Source organism: Chiloscyllium plagiosum, unplaced genomic scaffold (assembly GCF_037043375.1).
Source record: "Chiloscyllium plagiosum isolate Xiang-an unplaced genomic scaffold, Cpla_swu_hap1 HiC_scaffold_4, whole genome shotgun sequence".
In the NCBI taxonomy this organism is placed as follows: Eukaryota; Metazoa; Chordata; class Chondrichthyes; order Orectolobiformes; family Hemiscylliidae; genus Chiloscyllium; species Chiloscyllium plagiosum.
Window position 1 is genome coordinate 721781 of NW_028270142.1, and position 23292 is coordinate 745072.

Sequence of the window (23292 nt, forward strand, 5' to 3'; positions counted from 1 at the left end):
TAGGTAGAAATTTAAAAAGGAGGTTCTCAAGGGTAGTAATATCTGGATTACCCCCGGTGTTACGAGCTAGTGAGGGCAGGAATAGGAGGATAGAGCAGATGAATGCATGGCCGAGGAGCTGGTATATGGGAGAAGGATTCACATTTTTGGATCACTGGTATCTCTTTTGTGGTAGAAGTGACCTGTGCAAGAAGGACGGATTGCAACTAAATTGGAAGGGGACTAATATACTGGCAGGGAAATTTGCTCGAACTGCTCGGGAGGATTTAAACTAGTAAGGTGGGGGGGGGGGGGGCCGGGGGGGACCCAGAGAGATAGTGAGGAAAGAGATCAATCTGAGACTGGTACAGCTGAGAACAGAAGTGAGTCAAACAGTCAGGGCAGGCAGGGACAAGGTAGGACTAATAAATTAAACTGCATTTATTTCAATGCAAGGAGCCTAACAGGGAAGGCAGATGAACTCAGGGCATGGTTAGGAACATGGGACTGGGATATCATAGCAATTACAGAAACATGGCTCAGGGATGGGCAGGACTGGCAGGATACAAATGTTCCAGGATACAAATACTACAGGAAGGTTAGAAAGGGAGGCAAGAGAGGAGGGGGAGTGGCATTTTTGATAAGGGATAGCATTACAGCTGTGCTGAGGGAGGGTATTCCCGGAAATACATCCAGGGAAGTTATTTGGGTGGAACTGAGAAATAAGAAAGGGATGATCACCTTATTGGGATAGTATTATAGACCCCCTAATAGTCAGAGGGAAATTGAGAAACAAACTTGTAAGGAGATCTCAGCTATCTGTAAGAATAATAGGGTAGTTATGGTAGGGGATTTTAACTTTCCAAACATCGACTGGGACTGCCATAGTGTTAAAGGTTTAGATGGAGAGGAATTTCTTAAGTGTATACAAGACAATTTCCTGATTCAGTATGTGGATGTACCTACCAGAGAAGGTGCAAAACTTGGCCTACGCTTGGGAAATAAGGCAGGGAAGGTGACTGAGGTGTCAGTGGGGGAGCACTTTGGGGCCAGCAACCATAATTCTATTCGTTTTAAAATTGTGATGGAAAAGGATAGACCAGATCTAAAAGTTGAAGTTCTAAATTGGAGACAGGCCAATTTTGATGGTATTAGGAAAGAACTTTCGAAAGCTGATTGGAGGCAGATGTTCGCAGGTAAAGGGATGGCTGGAAAATGGGAAGCCTTCAGAAATTAGATAACAAGAATATAGAGAAAGTATATTCCTGTCAGGGTGAGAGAGAAGGCTGGTAGGTATAGGGAATGCTGGATGACTAAATAAATTGAGAGTTTAGTTAAGCAAAAGAAGGAAGCATATGTAAGGTATAGACAGGATAGATCGAGTGAATCCTTAGAAGAATATAAAGAAAGTAGGAGTATACTTAAGAGGGAAATCAGGAGGGCAAAAAGGGGACATGAGATAGCTTTGGCAAACCAAATTAAGGAGAATCCAAAGGGTTTTTACAAATATATTAAGGACAAAAGGGAGAGAATAGGGCCCCTCAAAGATCAGCAAGGTGGCCTTTGTGTGGAGCCACAGAAAATGGAGGAGATACTAAATGAGTATTTTGCATCAGTATTTACTGAAGAAAAGCATATGGAAAACATAGACTGTAGGGAAATAGATGGTGACATCTTGCAAAATGTCCAGATTACAGAGGAGGAAGTGCTGGATGTCTTGAAATGGTTAAAGGTGGATAAATCCTCAGGATCCGATCAGGTGTACCCGAGAACTCTGTGGGAAGCCAGAGAAGTGATTACTGGGCCTCTTGTTGAGATATTTGTATCATCGATAGTCACAGGTGAGGTGCCAGAAGACTGGAGGTTGGCAAACATGGTGCCACTGTTTAAGAAGGGCGGTAAGGACAAGCCAGGGAACTATAGACCGGTGAGCCTGATCTCAGTGGTGGGCAAGTTGTTGGAGGGAATCCTGAGGGACAGGGTATACATGTATTTGGAAAGGCAAGGACTGATTAGGGATAGTCAACATGGCTTTGTGCGTGGGAAATCATGTCTCACAAACTTGATTGGGTTTTTGAAGAAGTAACAAAGAAGATTGATGAGGGCAGAGCAGTAGATGTGATCTATATGGACTTCAGTAAGGCATTCGACAAGGTTCCCCATGGGAGACTGATTAGCAAGGTTAGATCTCATGGAATATAGGGAGAACTAGCCATTTGGATATAGAACTGGCTCAAAGGTAGAAGACAGAGGGTGGTGGTGCTGGAGGGTTGTTTTTCAGACAGGGGGCCTGTGACATGTGGAGTGCCACAAGGATCGGTGCTGGGTCCTCTACTTTTTGTCATTTACATAAATGATTTGGATGCGAGCGTAACAGGTACAGTTAGTAAGTTTGCAGATGACACCAAAATTGGAGGTGTAGTGGACAGCGAAGAGGGTTATCTCAGATTACAACAGGATCATGATCAGATGGGCCAATGGGCTAGAGGTGGTAGATGGAGTTAATTCAGATAACTGCGAGGTGCAGCATTTTGGGAAAGCAAATCTTAGCAGGACTTATACACTTAACGGTAATGTCCTAGGGAGTGTTGCTGAACAAAGAGTCCTTGGAGTGCAGGTTCATAGCTCCTTGAAAGTGGAATCGCAGGTAGATAGGATCGTGAAGAAGGCGTTTGGTATGCTTTCCTTTATTGGTCAGAGTATTGAGTACAGGAGTTGGGAGGTCATGTTGTGGCTGTACATTACATTGGTTAGGCCACTGTTGGAATATTGCGTGCAATTCTGGTCTCCTTCCTATCAGAAAGATGTTGTGAAACTTGAAAGGGTTCAGAAAAGATTTACAAGGATGTTGCCAGGGTTGGAGGATTTGAGCTATGGGGAGAGGCTGAACAGGCTGGGGCTGTTTTCCCTGGAGCATCAGAGGCTGTGGGGTGACCTTATAGAGGTTAACAAAATTATGAGGAGCATGGATACAATAAATAGGCAAAGTCTTTTCCCTGGGGTTGGGGAGTCCAGAACTAGTGGTCATAGGTTTAGGATGAGAGGGGAAAGATATAAAAGAGACCTAAAAGGCAACATTTTCACGCAGAGGGTGGTACGTGTATGGAATGAGCTGCCAGAGGATGTGATGGAGGCTGGTACAATTGCAATATTTAAGAAGCATTTTGGATGGGTATATGAATAGGAAGGGTTTGGAGGGATATGGGCCGGGTGCTGGCAGGTGGAACTAGATTGGGTTGGGATATCTGGTCAGCATGGATGGGTTGGACCGAAGGGTCTGTTTCCATGCTGTACATGTCTATGACTTTATGACTCGATATAGACAGGGTGGATAAAGACAAGCTTTTTCCCAGGGTGAAGGATTCAATAACGAGAGGTTACGCTTTCACGGTGAGAGGTGGAAAGTTTAAGGGGGATACACGTGGCAAGAACTTCACACAGAGGGTGGTGGGCATTTGGAATGCGTTGCCAGAAGAGATGGTAGAGGTAGGTATGGTAGATTCATTTAAAATGCGTCTGCACAGATGCATGAGTAGGTGGGGAGCAGAGGGATGCAGATACTTAGGAATTGACCGACAGGTTTAGACAGTGCATTTTGCATCAGTTCAGGCTTGGAGGGCCGAAGGGCCTGTTCCTGGGATGTAAATTTTCTTGTTCTTTGTTCTTACTGCACAAAAAATCCAAAAGAACTGCAGATGCCGGAAATCTGAAATAAAACCAGAAATTGCTCGAAACAAGTCTCAGCAGGTCTGGCAGCATCTGTGGAAATGAAGCACAGACTGGGTGACTGCTTCACAGAACACTTACATTTTGTCTACCCTGAGACCCTGAGCCACTTCAACACACCACCCTGTTCCCTGGCCAATATCTCAGTCTCAGGCTTGCTGTAGTGCTCCAGTGAAGCTCAGTCCAAGCTGGAAGAACCGCATCTCATTTTCCACTTGGGAACCCTGCAGCCCTCTGGACATAATACTGAGTCTGACAATTTTAGAACTTGAGCACCTTCCCCCTACCCCCACACACCAGGCCTTATCATCACATGGGCTGTTACCACACACTATCCATTGTCAGCGACTAATGGTCCTCATTAGCAGCTAATTATTCTCCTAGGCTGGTCCTTTGCCTGTCCAACTGTTTTTGTCTTTCTTTGGGCTCTATCTCCACCTATGGTTTACTCTTCTCTCTGCTCCCCCACACTATCTTCTGTATAAAAAATATCCTTTTCCCTAACTACCATCAATTCTCAAGAAAGGTCACTGGATCTGAAACATTAATTCTGATTGCTCTCCACAGATGCTGCCAGACCTGCTGAGAATTTCCAGTAATTTCTGTTTTTATAACCTCAATCAGTACTTTTTTTTTACATTACATTACATTACAGTGTGGAAACAGGCCCTTCGGCCCAACAAGTCCACACCGACCCACCGAAGCGCAACCCATCCATACCCCTATATTTACCCCTTATCTAACACTATGGGCAATTTAGCATGGCCAATTCACCTAACCTGCACATCTTTGGACTGTGGAAGGAAACCAGAGCACCCGGAGGAAACCCACGCAGACACGGGGAGAACGTGCAAACTCCACACAGTCAGTCGCCTGAGGTGGGAATTGAACCCGGGTCTCTGGCGCTGTGAGGCAGCAGTGCTAACCACTGTGCCACCGTGCCGCCCACTTATTATTGTTGAGCATAAGACATCCTTCTGGGAGCCCATGGGTTTGCATTACCATGGTCACCACATGGTAAGCCCTGACTGCTGCTTTATGTTAATACTATTAATTGTCCATATTTGGGTGGTGGGACCAGTAAGATGTCTAATCTTTTGGAGTAGAAAGGCATCTCCTTTCCCTTCTGCCTGATGAAATGCCTCCTCATGACCAAACTAAACACAGATTCCACCCCAGGACTTTGCCTCCACAATTCCTTCTTTGTTTTAGCCTGATCAGTCCTCAACTTACCCTTTATTAGTTTGAAATTCCATACCACATAGAAACTAATATCTCTATATGCTCATAGCTCATAGAACGTAGGACATTACAGCTCAGTATGGGCCCATCAGCCCTCGATGTTGCGCCGACCTGTGGAACCAATGTGAAGCCCATCTAACTTACACTATTTCATTTTCATCCATATATTTATCCAATGACCATTTAAATGCCCTTAAAGTTGGCAAGTCCACAGGCAATGTCTCCTTTAGGTTAGGCTGTTAGCTAGTCTTCATAATTTCTGACACTGGCTCATTGTGCACTGCCTCCAGTAACTGAACGTCTCCTTTTTTTTTAAAGCAGCTAGAAAAGGGCACAGCACTCAAGTTGCAGCATGTACAATTTTGTCATAATGATCATTGCATTGTATTCTACTGCTTTAACTCAGGAATTCAATATTCTCAGGTCACAACTTCCTCATGTGAGATTATAGATTTGGGAAAGCATTGAACAACTGCTTTAGGTGTGGGTGTAAAACGGACTCTGATTTGTCCTCACCCACTATTCTGGTTCGAGCACTTCAGCAATCCATTCTGGGGTTTTAGCAGAGCATGTAACTGGCAGATTTATGCAGCCAAATTTCTAAGCTTGTATATTTTCATAAAAGTAAAATTCTATGATGATTCTACTTGGCTCTCATTGCAAAGTTGACAAGAGACAAATGACACTTACAAGTGGAAATTACATAAATACCATTTACATTATTTCTCTAAGTGTTCTGTCAGTTTCCTAGTGGAGTTATGGAAAGAAACCCATCGAACCATATGAGATTTAAGGAACAAATATATAAAACCATGCATAGTGAAAACAGATAGCATTTGATTAAACAAGATAAAATTGTTAATGAACTAATGATTTAAGCGTGGTGCCTACAACACACTGCTCCTTTATAAAATAGTTAGGTTCTGTGACAGTTGAACAGGATGCACTACTCTTTAAGAATCAATGGCCAGAATTTCAAAATAGTTTCCAATCTAGTAATGTATTACATTGTAATGCTATTAAATTTTCATTAGGAAATATCAACATTGCTAAGTCCAGAGGATTGTCAGAATGTTTTCCATGAGTTAACATTTGGAAACATTTTATCATTTGTGCATCTATTGGCTCTGCTGTGATTTGCTAAAATTTAATTTAGAAATCTACATCAAAGTATTGGAAACGTTTAGTGTTGATTGTCAGAACAAAGTTGGTCGAGAAGTAAACAGAGAGGCCCATTGTGCGAGTCTGGTATTCACACCAGGCCAGGGGCCCTGGATCTCCAGACTCCACCTCCTCCCCTCACCTTCCTCCCCCCACCCCACCCTCACCCCCTTCCCCCCCAACCCCAAGAGTAATCTCATTCAGGTTGAGGGAAATAAATAATTTAGAAAACTCGAAACGTCATTCAGAAAAAGCTTATCATAATTGAAGAGGTTGTGAAAAGTGCTTAATTTGCTATGTCAGTTTTATCGTCATCAAAACATTCTTTTCATAAATATGAATTATATTTCTGTCCAATTTGCATAATTATTCCTTTGAGAGTATATAACACAAGGCTGAATTTTATTTTTGTCGGTAAGTGCAAGTTGTGTTGAGTTTTTCTATAGGGAGTCTGACCATGAGGCCTTGTGAGATTTCTCGTCACACTGTATCAAACAACTTCATTAACTATCCATCCCATTCCTCACATCTGATTCAATCCTCATCTTAGACCTGGCACTCCTAGAATAGCTCATCACTCATTGGCTATTAGCAGAAAGGGTCAAAATCCAAGAATTCCCGCCTTAATGGAATTTTGGGCCAACCCGAAGCAGGTGGACTGCAGCAGGTTCAAGAAGGCAGCTCACCGCCACCTTCTCAAGGGTGTCTTGGGATCGGTAATAAATGCTGGCCCAGCCAGGGACACCCACATTTCACAAATGAATAAATTTTTAGAAAGTAAGACCAGCATCACTGACAGCCACAACATCTGCACTGGCTTCTGAAGCTGCCCTATTCGGTCAAAGACAGAGTCTGACATGTTTCAGAAGGATAAGGTGGTCTCATGGTACTCTGATAGGGAAAGGACATCCTGGAGTAGGGATGGTACAAAACAGAGGTGTCCTCTTCCCAGGGAGGATTGGCAGAGGAGGCTGCACAATCAGACTCTGGCGGCCTGGTTTGGAGTTGCCACCCAGTCAAACACATTTCAACGTGGAGGACAAACAGTCAGAGATGCTACAAGAAGGTCAGTGACCTATTCCATTCCACCAGAGTTAGTGCTGCACTCTTCTCTTTGCTACCTCACACTCACTCTATCTCTGCTACTGAACTCATTCCCACCAAGGCTCACACTCTATAACTCTCATTAAGACCTGCAACCCATCTTCCTTTACCATCACTGAAAGCTGCAATTTTCATTGTAACTGTTCCAATTTTCAACATGTATCTTGACTTATTATTGTCACATGTACCTAGGTACAGTGAAAAGTTTTGTTTTGTGTGCAGCACAGGCAGGTTATAACATACAAAGTATATCAGGATAATAGAACAGAGCGAGGAATACAACATTCCAGCTGCTGAGAAATGCGAGATTAACATTAAATTTAAAGTTAAAAATCACGCAATGCCAGGTTATAGTCCAACAGGTTTAATTAGAAGCACACTAGCTTTCGGAGCGACGCTCCTTCATCAGGTGATTGTGGATCACCTGATCACCTGATCACCTGGTGAACCAGGTGACCACAATCACCTGATGAAGGAGCGGTGCTCCGAAAGCTAGTGTGCTTTCAATTAAACCTGTTGGACTATAACCTGGTGTTGTGTGATTTTTAACTTTGTACTCCCCAGTCCAACACTGGCATCTCCAAATCATTAAATTTAAAGATTGAGAATCCATTCAGAATTGAAAAGTGTAGCACTGGAAAAGCACAGCAGGTCAGGCAGCATCTGAGCAGCAGGAAAGTCGACATTTTGAGCATAAGCTTTTCATTAGGACTGTGCCCAAAGGGTTTATGCCCGAAACGTCAACTCTCCTGCTCCTCGGATGCTGCCTGACCCACTGTACTTTTCCAGTGCCACACTTATTGACTCTGACTCTCCACCATCTGCAGACCGAGATCTACTCCTTTCTCCTAGATCTACTCAGAAGTCTAATAACAGCAGGGAAAAAGCTGTTCTTGAATCTGTTTGGTATGTGTCTACAAGCTGTTAGAACATAGGACATAGAACATTACAGCACAGTACAGACCCTTCAGCCCTCAATGTTGTGCTGACCTGTGAAACCAATCTGAAGCCCATCTAACCTACACTATTCCATTCTTGTCCATATGTTTATCCAATGACCATTTAAATGCCCTTAATGTAGGCGAGTCGACTACTGTAGCAGTCAGTGCAATCCGCACACCTACTACTTAGAGTAAAGAAACTACCTCTGACATCTGTCCTACATCTATCACCCCTCAATTTAAAGCTATGTCCCCTCATGCTAGCCATCGTCATCCAAGGAAAAAGTCTCTCACTGTCCACCCTATCTAACCCTCTGATTATATGTCTCAATTAAGAACCGTTTCAACCTTCTTCTTTAACAAAAAAAGCCTCAAGTCTTTCAGCCTTTCCTCCATACCAGGCAACATTATGGTAAATCTTCCCTGAACCCTTTCCACATCCTTTCTATAATGCGATGACCAGAACTGTATGCCACACCAGACATTTGTACACCTGCAGCATGACCTTATGGTTCCAAAACTCAATCCGTCTATTAATAAAAGCTAAAACACTGTATGCTTTCTTAACAACCCTACCAACCTGGGCAGCAACTTTCAGGGATCTATGTACCTGGACACTGAGATCCCTCTGCTCATCTACACTACCAAGAATCTTACCAATAGCCCAGTATTCTGCATTCATGTTGCTCCTTCCAAAGTGAATTACCTCACACTTTTCTGCTTTAAACTCCATTTGCCACCTCTCAGCCCAGCTCTACAGCTTATCTATGTCTCTGTGTAACCTACAACATCCTTCATCACTATCCACAACTCTACCAATCTTAGTATCATCTGCAAATTTACTAACCCATCTTTCCATGCCCTCATCCAGGTCATTTATAAAAATGACAAACAGCAGTGGACCCAAAACAGATCCTTGTGGTACACCACTAGTAACTGAACACCAGGATGAACATTTCTCATCAACCACCACCCTCTGTCTTCTTTCAGCTAGCCAATTTCTTCTCCAAACTGCTAAATCACCCTCAATCCCATGCCTCTGTATTTTGTGCAGTAGCCTACCTTGGGGAACCTTATCAAACGCCTTACTGAAATCCATATACACCACATCAACCACTTTACCCTCATCCACCTGTTTGGTCACTTTCTCAAAGAACTCAATAAGGTTTGTGAGGTACATCCTACCCTTCACAAAACTGTGTTGACTATCCCTAATCAATTTATTCCTTTCTAGATGATTATAAATCCTATCTCTTATAACCTTTTCCAACAGTTTACACACAGCCGAAGTAAGGCTCATAGGTCTATAATAACCAGAGTTGTCCCTACTCCCTTTCCTGAACAAGGGAACACTATTTGCTATCCTCCAGTCTTCTGGCACTATTCCTGTAGACAATGACGACGTAAAGATCAAAGCCACAGGCTCAGCAATCTCCTCCCTGCCTTCCCAGAGAATCCTAGGATAAATCCCATGCGGCCCAGGGGACTTATCTACTTTTACACTTTCCAGAATTGCTAATACCTCCTCCTTGTGAACCTCAATCCCATCCAATCTAGTAGCCTGTATCTCAGTAATCTCCTTGACCACATTGTCTTTTTCTAGTGTGAATACCGTTGAAAAGTAGTCATTTAGTGCTTCCCCATGTCCTCTGATTCCATGCACAACTTGCCACTACTATCCTTGATTGGCCCTGATCTTACTCTAGTCATTCTTTTATTCCTGATATAACTATAGGAAGCCTTATGGTTTACCTTGATCCTATTCGCCAACAACTTCTCATGTCTCCTCCTGGCTCTTCTGAGCTCTCTCTTTAGGTCTTTCTTGGCTAACTTGTAACTCTCAAGTGCCCTAACTGAGCCATCTCTTCTCATCCTAACATAAGCCTTCATCTTCCTCTTGACAAGAGATTCAATTTCTTTAGTAAACCATGGCTTCTGCATTCGACAGCTTCCTCCCTGCCTGACAGGTACATACTTATCAAGGACCCGCAGTAACTGTTCCTTGAATAAGCTCCAAATTTCAATTGTGCCCATCCCTGCAGTTTCCTTCCCCATCCTAAATCCTACCTAATCGTATCATAATTGCCTTTCCCCCAAGTATAACTCTTGCCCTGCGGTATATACCTATCCCTTTCCATCAGTAAAGTAAACAGAACTGAATTATGGTCACTATCACCAAAGTGGTCACCTATCTCCAAATCTAACACCTGGCTGGGTTCATTACCCAGTACCAAATCCAGTGTGGCCTTGCCTCTTGTTGGCCTGTCTATATACTATGTCAGGAAACCCTTCTGCACACATTGGACAAAAACTGACCTAAATTACTTGAACTATAATATTCCCAGTCACTATTTGGAAAGGTGAAGTCCCCCATAACAACTACCTTGTGACTCTTGCTCCTATCGAGGATTATCTTTGCTATCCTTTCCTCTATATCTCTGGAACTATTTGGAAGCCTGTAAAAAAACTCCCAACAGGGTGACCTTTCCTTTCCTGTTTCTATTCTCAGCACATACTACTTCAGTAAACGAGTCCTTTCTGCAACTATAATACTGTTCTTGACTAACAGAGCCACACCACCCCCTCTTTTACCATTTTCTCTGTTCTTAGTGAAATATCTGAAGCCTGGAATCTGCTCTACCCATGTCTCTGAAATGGCGACAACATCAAAATCCCAGGTATCAACCCATGCTGCAAGTTCACCCGCCTCATTCTGGATGTTCCTGGTATTGAAGTAGACACACTTCAAACCAACCTCTTGCTTTCTGGTGTCTTCTTGCAACTCTGAAACCTTATTTCTGACTTCATTACTCTCAACCTCCTGTATACTCAAACTACAATTTTGGTTTCCATCCTCCCGTTGGATTAGTTTAAAACCACACAGAGAGCATTAAGCAAATTTTACCCCAGGATATTGGTACCCCTCTGGTTCAGGTGAAGAACATCCTGGTGGTAGAGGTCCCACCTATCCCAGAAAGAGCCCCAATTATCCAGGAATCCAAAATCCTCCCTCCTGCACCACCCCTGTAGCCAAGTGTTCGACCCCCCCCCCCCCCCCCTCCCTATTCCTCACCTTGCTAGCACGTGGCACAAGCAACAAATCAGAGATAACAACTCTGTTCATTCTAGCTCTAAGCTTCCACCATAGCTCCATGAATTTCTGCCTTAAATCCCCATCTCTCTTCCTCCCTATATCATTGGTACCTACGTGGACCACAACTTGGGGCTGCTCCCCCTCCCCCCCAAGGATCCCAAAAACACAATCAGAGACATCATGAACCCAGGCACCTGGGAGGCAACACACCAACCGTGAGTCTCCTTCATTCCCACAGAACTTCCTATCTGTCCCTCCTAACAATCGAGTCCCCAATGACTACTGCTCATCTCTCCCTTTCCCTTCTGAGCAACAGGGACAGACTCCATGCCAGAGACCTGTACCCAATTGCTTACCCCTCCCAACAGTGTCCAAAGTGATATACTTGTTATTGAGGGAATGGCCACAGGGGATCCCTTTGGGGAGAAAGTGAGGTCTGCAGATGCTGGAGATCAGAGATGGAAATGTGTTGCTGGAAAAGCGCAGCAGGTCAGGCAGCATCTAGGGAACAGGAGAATCGACGTTTCGGGCATTAGCCCTTCCTGAAGAAGGGCTAATGCCCGAAACGTCGATTCTCCTGTTCCCTAGATGCTGCCTGACCTGCTGCGCTTTTCCAGCAACACATTTCCATCACAGGGGATCCCTGCACTGCCTGCTTGTTCTCTTTCCATCCCTTGACTATAACCCATCTACCTTCTTCTTGTACCTGAGGTGTGTCTACCTCTCTGTAACTCCTTTCAATAACCCCTTCTGCCTCCTGAATGATCCGAAGTTCATCCAGCTCCAGCTCAGTTCCCTAACCCAGTTTTTGAGGAGCTGAGGTTGGGTGCACTTCCCGCAGAAGCAGTCAGCAGGGACACTAGTGGTGACCTTTACCTCCCACATTCTGCAGGAGGAACATTCAACCGACCTAACCTCTATTCCCACTGTTCTAAATTCCCAACAAGTCTACTGAAAAACCACACAAAAGAAGAGAAACTAGTCACCTTACCAATTCAGCGCACAGAACTTTTTTTTTGGTTAGAGGAGGAGGACGGGTGGGAGACACTACCCGAGTAGTGTTTCGGGTAAAGCAACCCCCCCCCCCCCAGATATCTACCCAAAGCCTCCTTACCCAGCAGTCCCATGACTTATCCTGCTCAATGTGTGCTCTGCCTGTACATAAGGAAAGTTCTTATATTTTAAATTTACCTTCCTGTCGGGCCTCTGGTCCGCACTGACACTCCTCTCACTCCAATTGCCACCGAGAAAAATGATTGTATCTTCTGCCCGACGGAAGAAGTTGGAAGAGATTATAATCGGGGGGGTGGGAGCAGTCTTTGATGTTGGCTACCTTTCTGAGGCAGTGAGAAGTGTAGATGGAGTCATAGAGTCATAGAGATGTATAGCACACAAACAGACCCCTCGGTCCAACTCATCCATACCAACCAGATATCCCAAACTAATCGAGTCCCATTTGCCAGCATTTGGCCCATATCCCTCCAAACCCTTCCTATTCATATACCCATCCAGATGTTTTTTAATTGCTGTAATTGTACCAGCTTCCACCACTTCCTCTGACAGCTCATTCCATACACACACCACCTTCTGCGTGAAAACGTTGTCCCTTAGGTTCCTTTTATGTCTTTCCCCTCTCACCTTAAACCTATGCCCTCTAGTTCTGGACTCCCCCACCCCAGGGAAAAGACCTTGTCTATTTATCCTGTTCATCCCCTCATGATTTTATAAACCTCTATAAGGTCACCCCTCAGCCTCCAACACTCCAGGGAAAACAACCCCATCCTATTCAGCCTCTCCCTATAGCTCAAATCCTCCAACCCTGGCAACATCCTTGTAAATCTTTTCTCAACCCTTTCAAGTTTCACAACATCCTCCCAATAGGAAGGAGACCAGAATTGCATACATTTTTCCAAAAGTGGCCTAACCAATGTCCTGTACAACCGTAACATGACCTCCCAACTCCTATGCTCGATGCTCTGACCAATTAAGGAAAGCATACTTCTTCATTATCATATCCACCTATGACTCTATTTTCAAGGAACTATGAACCTGAACTCCAAGGTCTCTTTGTTCAGCAATACTCCCCAGGACCTTACCAAGGCTGGCTTGCATGATGGACTGGGGTGCGTTCACAACTCTGCATTGTTTCTTATGGTGCTGGACAAAGCGGTCCATAAGATATTGAAGCAGAATCTGGCCATTCAACCCATCTAGTCTGCCTTGCCATTTGATCATGGCTGATGTGCTCCTTACCCACATTTTCCCCCCTCCTCCCCATATCCTTTCAACCCATTACCAATTAAAAATTTGTCTAACTCCTCCTTAAGTTTACTCACTGTCCTAGTATCCAATGCACTTTGGGGTAGCGAATTCCACAGATTCATAACCCTTTGGGAAAAGTAGTTTCTCTTTAAACTCTGTTTTAAATTTGCTACCTGTTATCCGAAGACTATGACCTCTTGTCCTCAAATGCCCCACAAGATGAAAAATTCACTCCATGTCTATTTTATCCACAACTTTTATTATCTTGAATACCTCAATTTGATCTCCCCTCATTCTTCTAAATTTCAGAGGGTATAGGCCTGAACTGTTCAATCTCTCTTCATATGACAAACCCCTCAATTCTGGGATCAATCTAGTGAACCTCCTCTGAACTGCCTCCAATGCCACTACATCTTTCCTCACATAAGAGGCAAAGGGTGTGGTGCTGGAAAAGCACTGCTGGTCAGGCAGCATCGGAGGAGCAGGAGAGTCAACATTTCGAGCATAAGCTCTTCATCAGGAATGAGGGAGTGGCCTAAGGGGGCTGAGAGATTATTTTGAGGGGGTTGGGGCCGGGGGCAAGGTTGTTGGGAAGATGGAGGTGAAAATGATAGGTCAGAGAGGAGGATGGAGTGGATAGGTGGGAAGGAAGATGGACAAGTAGGACAATTCAAGAGTGCAGTGCCAAATTGGAAGATTGGATCTGGGATAAGATTGGTGGAGGGAGGGGAAATGGGGAAACTGGTGAAATCCACATTGATCCTGTGTGGTTGGAGGGTCCCAAGGTGGAATATGAGGTGTTGTTCCTCCAGGCATTGAGTGGCTAGAGTTTGGCGATGGAGGAGGCCGAGGACTTGCATGTCTTTGGTGGAGTGGGAGGGGAGTTAAAGTGTTTAGAATAAGAGCTAATATTCAAGTTTGTTTTCTTCAAAAAGACAAATAGGATGTGGATGACACATATATGAGTCTTTCACATGGTTAGTTGGAACAATTGCCAATTCAAGATTATCTTTTTCAAATTACCATGACTGTAAATTCCAGTATTTCAGGTTTACTAACTCCCAACATTTGCATGACAAATCACATCACTTAATACTATTATGTAAAGTGTAGCTATCATCTATAAGCAAGAAAATAGGCGTCTACTTAAAGCAAATACACAGACTGGACACCCTTTTTTGTTCATTTACTGTATGTGGGTGTTGCAGGTTGGGCCAGCAACTATTGCCCATCCCTTATTGTCTTTGAGAAGGCGGTGGTGAACTGCCTTCTTGATCTGCTGCAAACCATTTGTTAGTCAAAAGTGAGGACTGTAGATGTTGGACACTGGAGTTGAGAACGTAGTGCTGGAAAAGCACAGCAGGTCAAACAGCATCCGAGGAGCAGGAGAGTCAACACTTCAGGTAAAAGCCCTTCATCAGAAATGATGAAGGACTTTTGCCTAAAACATCAACTCTCCTGCTCCTTGGATGCTGCCTGACCTGCTGTGCTTTTCCAACACCACACTTTTGACTGCAATCCATTTGTTGCAGTTCTACTATGCAGCAATTCCAGGATTTTGACTGAGTGACACAGAAGGTGATATATTTCCAAATCAAGATAATGAGTGGTTTGGAGGAAATTTACAGGTGGAGGTGTTCTCAGGTATCTGCAGCCCCTTATCTTTCTTGATCACAGTGGTTTTAGATTAATTACCTACAGTGTGGAAACAGGCCCTTCAGCCCATCTAGTCCACACTGACCCTCCGAAGGGTAACCAACCCAGACCCATTTTACTTTGGCTAATGCACCTAGCATTTTGGGCAAGTTAGCATGGTCAATTCACCTGACCTACACATCTTTGGTCAGTGGGAGGAAACCCACGCAGACACAGGGAGAATGTGCAAACTCCACACAGACAGTCGCCTGAGGCGAGAATTGAACCTGGGACCCTGGTACTGTGAGGCTGCAATGCTAACCACCGAGCCACCATGCTGCTGAACATTCGAAGGTGTCATCAAAGGAGTCTTGGTGTATTTCTGTAGTTTATTTTATTGAGGTACTCATTGTTATTGAGCATGGTGGTCAAGGCACTGAATGTTTGTGAATTTAATTAATTCAATTTTCTTTAAAAATTCATTCATGAGATGAGGGCATCAATCAGCTAGGCCAGCATTTATTGCCCATCCCTAATTGCCCAGAGGGCAGTTAAGAGTCAACCCCATGTGGAGTCACACGTGAATCAATCTATCTGGTTGGTATGGATGAGTTGGACTGAAGGATCTGTTTCCGTGCAGTACAGCTATGACTCCAGCTTCCTCCCCTAAAGAACACAAATGAACCACATAGGTTTTTCCATCAATCAACAATGGATACATGGTCATCATTAGACTCTTAATTCCAAATTCTTATTAGATTCTAATTCCACCATCTATTATGACAGGATTTGAACTTGGCTTCTCCAGAATGTTACCAGATCACTAGATTATCAGTCCAGTGATAATACCACTAGGCCATCACCTCCCCTATGGTGGTGTCATTGAAGCATGCTGCTTTATCCTGAATGTTGTCAAGCTTTTTGAGTGTTGTTGTAGGTGCACCCATCCAGGCAAGTAGGGAGTATTCCATCACAGTCCTCATTTGTGCCTTGTAGATGGTGGACAGGCTTTGGAGAGTCAGGAGGTGAGTTACTCGCCGCAATATTCCTAGTCCCTGGCCTCTTTGTGTACCTTTAGCTTTTATATGGATAGTCCCATTTCTAGTCATTTTTTATTCCAAAAATATATTTTATTCATAAATTATCTATAAGTAGAAAACAGTACACATAGGTCTGCACAGCTTTGCACAAAATATAGTCAAATTTTAACAGTCCTCATTACAGTTTCGATCCAGTTCCAATAAAAGGGCATTTTCTAATCATGAAACAAAACTATTTATATTCTTATTAAGGCTACAAGGGTATCAAACCCCTTGTAAGTGGGATTAGAATACAACAACAGAGATATACTGCTGAGGCTGTATAAGGCTCTGGTCAGGCCACATTACGAATATTGGGAGCAGTTCTGGACCCCTTTCTAATGAAGATGTATTGGCCTTGGCGGGATCCAGAGGAGCTTTATAAGAATGATCCCAGCATCGGAGGGCTTCTCAAATATGGAGCGGTTGAGGACTCTGGGTCTGTACTCAATGGAATTTAGAAGGATGAAGAGAATCTCACTGAAACTTAAGTATACTGAGAGTTCCACATAGACTGGATATGAAGAAGATGTTTCCACTAGTATGAGAGACTTCGACCCAATGGCACAGCCTCAGAGTGAAGGAATGACCCTTTAGACTGAAATAAGGAGGAATTCTTATCACATACGCCAATGAGGATGTGAAAACAATCTGAAACAGTCAAGATATGGGAAATAAAGTTAGTTAAATAATGGAGGTCAAGAATCTGTCATGACAGCAATGGTAAGTTAAGGCGCGTTCTGAAAAAGGGTCACTAGACCAGAAATGTTAACTCTGCCTTGTCTCCACAAATGTTGCTAGACCTGCAGAGTTTTTCCAGCAATTTCTAATTTTGTAAGTTAGGGCTTGGTGTCCTGAAAGTATATGTGTGAATGTTGAATATAACAAGTTTAGAATGGTATTGTTGAAGGCAGCGTGCAGATGCAGGAGTGTGCTGAGGATAGATAACAGTGAAAGGGGAGGAATAAAAGTTAATGTTGGTGATGGTTCTCACTGGAGGAGTCAATTGAGGTGGCTGAGGAGAAATTACCACAGGAACAGTCTGGGTAACCAACTGTTCTGTGTTTGAGGCACATGTCCTGGAGTTCACTGTTAATGATGCTCAGTTTATTCCATGTTCTGGAGCTTCATTGTGTGGAATGTGCATGATACACAAATCCTCTACCTCCCTCCAGAGTGTGGAGTTGAAAAAGCATAGCCGGTCAGGCAACATACGAGGTGCAGAAGAATTGACGTTTCAGGCATAAGTCCTTCAACTGGAATGATGAATGGCTTATGCCTGAAATGTTTATTCTCCCACTCCTCAGTTGTTGACTGACCTGCTGTGCTTTTCCAGCACCACATTCTCGACACTTCATCAGGAATGAGGGGGTGGCCCAAGGGGGCTGAGAGATCTATGGGAGGGGGGTGGGGTTGGGGGAAGGAAGCTGGGGCTGCGATAGGTAGATGAAGGTGGGGGTTGAAAGTGATAGGGTGGAGCAGTAAGATGGGATGCAAGATGGAAAGATAGGACAGTTCCAGACAGCGGTGCCCAATTAGAAGTTTGGATCCAGGAATAAGATGGGGGGAGGGGAAATGGGGAAACTGGTGAAATCCACATTGACCCCGTGTGGTTGGAGGGCCTCAAAGTGGAAGATGAGGCGTTCTTCATCCGGGCGTCAGGTGGCTCGAGTTTGGCAGTGGAGGAGGCCCAGGACTTTATGTTCTTGGAGAATTGGGAGGAGGAGTTAAAGTTTTTGGTCACAGGGCAGTGAGGTTGTTTCCTGCATGTGTCCCAGAGATGCTCTCTGAAACACACCGCAAGTTGGTGTCCTGTCTCCCCAGTATAGAGGAGACCACATCCTGGATAACGGACACAGTAGATGACGTGTGTGGAAGTACAGGTAAATCTCTGTCGGATGTGGAAGAATCCTCTGGGGCCTTGGACGGACGGAGGCAGTGTGGATGCAGGTTTTGCACTTCTTGCAGTGGCAGGGGAAGATGCCGGGAGTGGATGGTGGGTTGGTGAGGGGGCGTGGACCTAATAAGGGAATTGTGGAGAGAATGGTTTCCCCAGAATGGTGATAGACAATAGACAATAGACAATAGGTGCAGGAGTAGGCCATTCTGCCCTTCGAGCCTGCACCACCATTCAGTATGATCATGGCTGATCATCCTTAATCAGTATCCTGTTCCTGCCTTATCTCCATAACCCTTGATTCCACAATCCTTGAGAGCTCTATCCAACTCCTTCTTAAATGAATCCAGAGACTGGACCTCCACTCCCGTCTGGGGCAGAGCATCCACACAGCCATCACTCTCTGGGTGAAGAAGTTTCTCCTCATCTCTGTCCTAAATGGTCTACCACATTTTTAAGCTGTGTACTCTGGTTCGGCACTCACCCATCAGCGGAAACATGTTTCCTGCCTCCAGAGTGTCCAATCCTTTAATAATCTTATATGTCTCAATCATATCCCCTCTCAGTCTTCTAAACTCAAGGGTGTACAAGCTCAGTCGCTCCAGTCTTTCAGTGTAAGGTAATCCCGCCATTCCAGGAATTCACCTCGTGAACCTACGCTGCATTCCCTCAATAGCCAGAATGTCTTTCCTCAAATTTGGAGACCAGAACTGCACACAGTACTCCAGGGCCCTGTACAGCTGCAGAAGAACCTCTTTGCTTCTATACTCAATCCCTCTTGTTATGAAGGCCAGCATGCTATTAGCCTTCTTCACTACCTGCTGCACCTGCATGCTTACCTTCATTGACTGGTGCACAAGAACTCCTTAGATGCTGCCTGACCTGCTGTGCTCTTCCAGCACCACTAATCCAGAATCTGGTTTCCAGCATCTGCAGTCATTGTTTTTGCCTGGTGTACAAGAACACCCAGATCTCTCTGTACTGCCCCTTTACCCAAATTGATTCCATTTAGGTAGTAATCTGCCTCCTGTTCTTGCCACCAAAGTGGATAACCATACATTTATCCACATTAAACTGCATCTGCCATGCATCTGACCATTCACCTAACTTATCCAGTTCACCCTGTAATCTCCTAACATCCTCATCACATTTCACCCTGCCACCCAGCTTAGTATCATCAGCAAATTTGCTAATGTTATTACTGATACCATCTTCTATATCATTAATATATATTGTAAAAAGCTGCGGTCCCAGTACTGATCCCTGCGGTACCCCACTGGTCACTGCCTGCCATTCCGAAATGGAACCGTTTATTACTACTCTTTGTTTCCTATCAGCCAACCAACTTTCAATCCAAGTTAGTACTTTGCCCCCAATACCATGTGCCCTAATTTTGCTCACTAACCTCCTATGTGGGACTTTATCAAAATCTTTCTGAAAGTCCAGTACACTACATCTACTGGATCTCCCTCGTCCATCTTCAGAGTTACATCCTCAAAGAATTCCAGAAGATTCCAGAAGATAAGGGTGGGGAAGGAAATATATCCGTGATGGTGGGGTCTGTTTGTAGGTGGCGGAAATGGCAAAGGATGATGTGATGTATCTGGAGTTTGGTGGGGGTGGAAGGTGAGGACCAGAGAGGTTCTGTCCTTGTTGTGATTGGAGGTGTGGGATTCAAGGGGAGGAAGTGGAGGAGATGCACTGGAGGACATCATCGACCATGTGGGAGTGGAAATTGCAGTTTTTGAAGAAGGAGGCCACATTTGATGTTGTATGGTGGAGCTGGTCTTCCTGGGAGCAGATGCATCGGAGGCAGAGGAATTGGGAATAGAAGATAGCGTTTTTACAGGAGGCAGAGTGGGAGGAGGTTAGTCCAGGTAGCTGTGGGAGTTGGTGGGTTTGTAGTAGATGTCCGTGTTGAGTCGGTCACCAGAAATGGAGATGGAGAAGTCCAGGAAGGGGAGGGTGGTGTCTGAGATGGTCCAGGTGAACTTGAAGTTGGGGTGGAAGGTGTTTGTGAAGTTGATGAACTGTTCAACCTCCTTATGGGAGCACGAGGTGGCGCCGATACAGTCACTGATATAGCGGAGGAAAAGGTGGGAAATGGTCCGGTGTAGCTGTGGAAGACAGACTGTTCCATGCACCCGAGAAAGAGGCAGGCATAGCTCAGGTCTATGCAGGTGCCCATGGCTACCCCTTTGGTCTAGATGAAATGGAAGGATTTGAAGGAGAAATTGTTGAAGGTGAGGACCAGTTCAGCCAATCAAATCGATGTGTCAGTGGAAGGGTACTGATTGGGTTGGTGTGTGAGGAAGAAACAGAGGGCTTGGAGGCCTTTGTCATGCAGTCCTCACTTTCTCCCTCCAGTAACCACTTGTTCAATTTTGGCCACAAAATTGGCCACATCTCGGTGGAGCTGTGATAATATTTGTAAGCTGAGATTGGAATGGGCAGGAGAAGGTGGACCTCAGGGACAAGATGTGCTCAGGGAGGACATTGGGCAGCTTGATGGCCATTCTATTCCCACTGGGATCCTGCTGCCCCTGTCCCTCCTCCTGAGTCTCTGCGAGCTGGCAGCAATTCCGGGAAACGGCGGCAGGGGGCGTGTGCAGGACTGAGGCGGGAGGGAGACAGAGAGAGAGAGAGAGAGACAGAGACAGAGACAGGCAGAGAGCTCGGTGAGGGGGGTGTGTGTGGGTCTGTGTGAGGGTGTCGGTCTGTGTGGGGGTCTGTGTGGGGGTGTCGGTGTGTGAGGGTCTGTGTGTGAGGGGGTCTGTGTGGGTGTCGGTCTGTGTGTGGGTCTGTGTGAGGGTGTGTGTGAGGGTCTGTGTGGGTGTGTGTGAGGGTCTGTGTGTGGGTGTCGGTCTGTGTGTGGGGGTCTGTGTGAGGGTCTGTGTGGGGGTGTCGGTGTGTGTGGGTGTGTGTGAGGGTCTGTGTGGGGGTCTGTGTGGGTGTGTGTGGGGGTCTGTGTGGGGGTCTGTGTGTGAGGGTGTCGGTCTGTGTGTGAGGGTCTGTGTGAGGGTCTGTGTGGGTGTGTGTGAGGGTGTCGGTCTGTGTGTGAGGGTGTGTGTGAGGGTCTGTGTGAGGGTGTCTCTGTGAGGGCGGTTCGGGTGAAGATGGCGGACGCCGCGGAGCGGGCGGACACGGCCCGGCGCCTGTCGCGGTTGACGGGGACGATGGAGGATGAGGCCCGGGCCCGGCTGGAGGCTGCCGGCTGGGACATGGAGGTGACGGCGGCGCGGGGCCGGGGGGAGGCGGGGGCCGGGCTCGGCCGAGGGGCCCCGTGTCAAACGGGGGGGGCCTCCAGGTCCAGGTTCACTCACCCCCCCCACCCCCCTCATCCCTCACCCCCCCACCCCCCTCATCCCTCACCCCCCCACCCCCCTCATCCCTCACCCCTCACCCCCTCACCCCTCACCCCCCCCACCCCCCTCATCCCTCACCCCCCCACCCCCCTCATCCCTCACCCCCCCACCCCCCTCATCCCTCACCCCCCCACCCCCCTCATCCCTCACCTCCCCACCCCCCTCATCCCTCACCTCCCCACCCCCCTCATCCCTCACCCCCTCACCCCCCTCATCCCTCACCACCCCCACCCCCCTCATCCCTCACCCCCCCACCCCCCTCATCCCTCACCACCCTCACCCCCCTCATCCTCACCCCCCCTCACCCTCTCACCCTCACCCCCCCCTCACCCTCTCACCCCCCTCACTCTCTCACCCCCCCACGCCCCTCACCCCCCCACCCCCCCTCTCCCCCTCTCAACCTCCCTCCCTACCCCCTCACCTCCTCCCTCACCCCCTCCCTCCCTCCCTTCCCCTCACCCCCTCCCTTCCCCTCACCCCCTCCCTTCCCCTCACCCCCTCCCTTCCCCTCACCCCCTCCCTTCCCCTCACCCCCTCCCTTCCCCTCACCCCCTCCCTTCCCCTCACCCCCTCCCTCCCCCTCACCCCCTCCCTTCCCCTCACCCCCTCCCTCCCTCCCTTCCCCTCACCCCCTCCCTCCCTCCCTTCCCCTCACCCCCTCCCTCCCTCCCTTCCCCTCACCCCCTCCCTCCCTCCCTCCCTTCCCCTCCCTCCCTCCCTCCCTTCCCCTCACCCCCTCCCTCCCTTCCCCTCACCCCCTCCCTCCCTCCCTTCCCCTCACCCCCTCCCTCCCTCCCTCCCTTCCCTCCCTCCCTCCCTCCCTTCCCCTCACCCCCCCATCTCCCTCACCCCCTCACCCCCTCACCCTCACCCCCCCCTCACCCCCCCTCACCCCCCCTCACCCCCCCCACCCCCCCCCTCACCCCCCCCCTCACCCCCCCCCCTCACCCCCCCCCTCACCCCCCCTCACCCCCCTCACCCCCCTCACCCCCCTCACCCCCCTCACCCCCTCCCACCCCCTCACCCCCCTCACCCCCTCACCCCCCTCACCCCCCCCCCCTCACCCCCTCCCCCTTTCCCCCCTCCCCTCCTCCCCTCCCCTCCTCCCCCCAGGAGGGGGCACGAAAAAGGCTTGGCAAGAAGGATTAGGGAGAACCCAAAGGCGTTTTACTCATACGTGAGGAATAAGAGAATGATCAGGGAGAAGGTAGGGCCGATCAGGGATAGTGGAGGGAACTTGTGCGTGGAGTCTGAGCAGATAGGGGATGCTCTAAATGAGTTTTTGGCTTCGATTTTCACCAAGGAACTTGTTGTAAATGAAAACTTAGAGGAGCTGGGATACAGTCTTGACCAGATCAAGATTGATGAAGATGATGTGCTAGAAATTTTGGAAAACATTAAGATTGATAAGTCCCCAGGGCCAGACCAGGTTTATCCTAGGCTGCACCGGGAAGCGAGAAAGGAGGTTGCCGGGCCGCTGGTGAGGATCTTTGCCTTCTCACTCTCCATGGGAGTCGTACCGGAGGATTGGAAGGAGGCGAATGTTGTTCCACTTTTGAAAAAGGGTAATAGGGACATCCCTGGCAATTACAGTACCAGTCAGTCTCACGTCTATGGTCAGCAAAGTTTTGGAAAGAATTCTGAGGGATTTGATTTATGACTATTTGGCAAAGCATAGTGTGATTAAAGGCAGTCAGCATGGCTTTGTGAGGGGCAGGTCATGCCTCACAAATCTTATTGAGTTCTTTGAGGAGGTGACAAGACAGGTCGACGAAGGTCGAGCAGTGGATGTGGTGTATGTGGATTT

General features: G+C 46.9%; 1 protein-coding gene across 2 annotated transcripts in view; it reads left to right on the forward strand.

Moving 5' to 3' along the window:
* Positions 1 to 23292, forward strand: part of LOC122549465 (NSFL1 cofactor p47-like) — a 234026-nt gene that overhangs the window by 175109 nt on the left and 35625 nt on the right. Inside the window, exon 1 of one of the 2 annotated variants that reach the window (XM_087985889.1) lies at positions 21186 to 21347. The exons of the other annotated variant lie outside the window; for it this stretch is intronic. Within the exon in view, the coding sequence (XP_087842015.1) occupies positions 21237 to 21347 (111 nt within the window). The 5' untranslated portion in view covers positions 21186 to 21236. Of the gene's footprint in view, positions 1 to 21185; positions 21348 to 23292 lie in introns of those variants that run through there. 2 annotated transcript variants of the gene reach the window in all.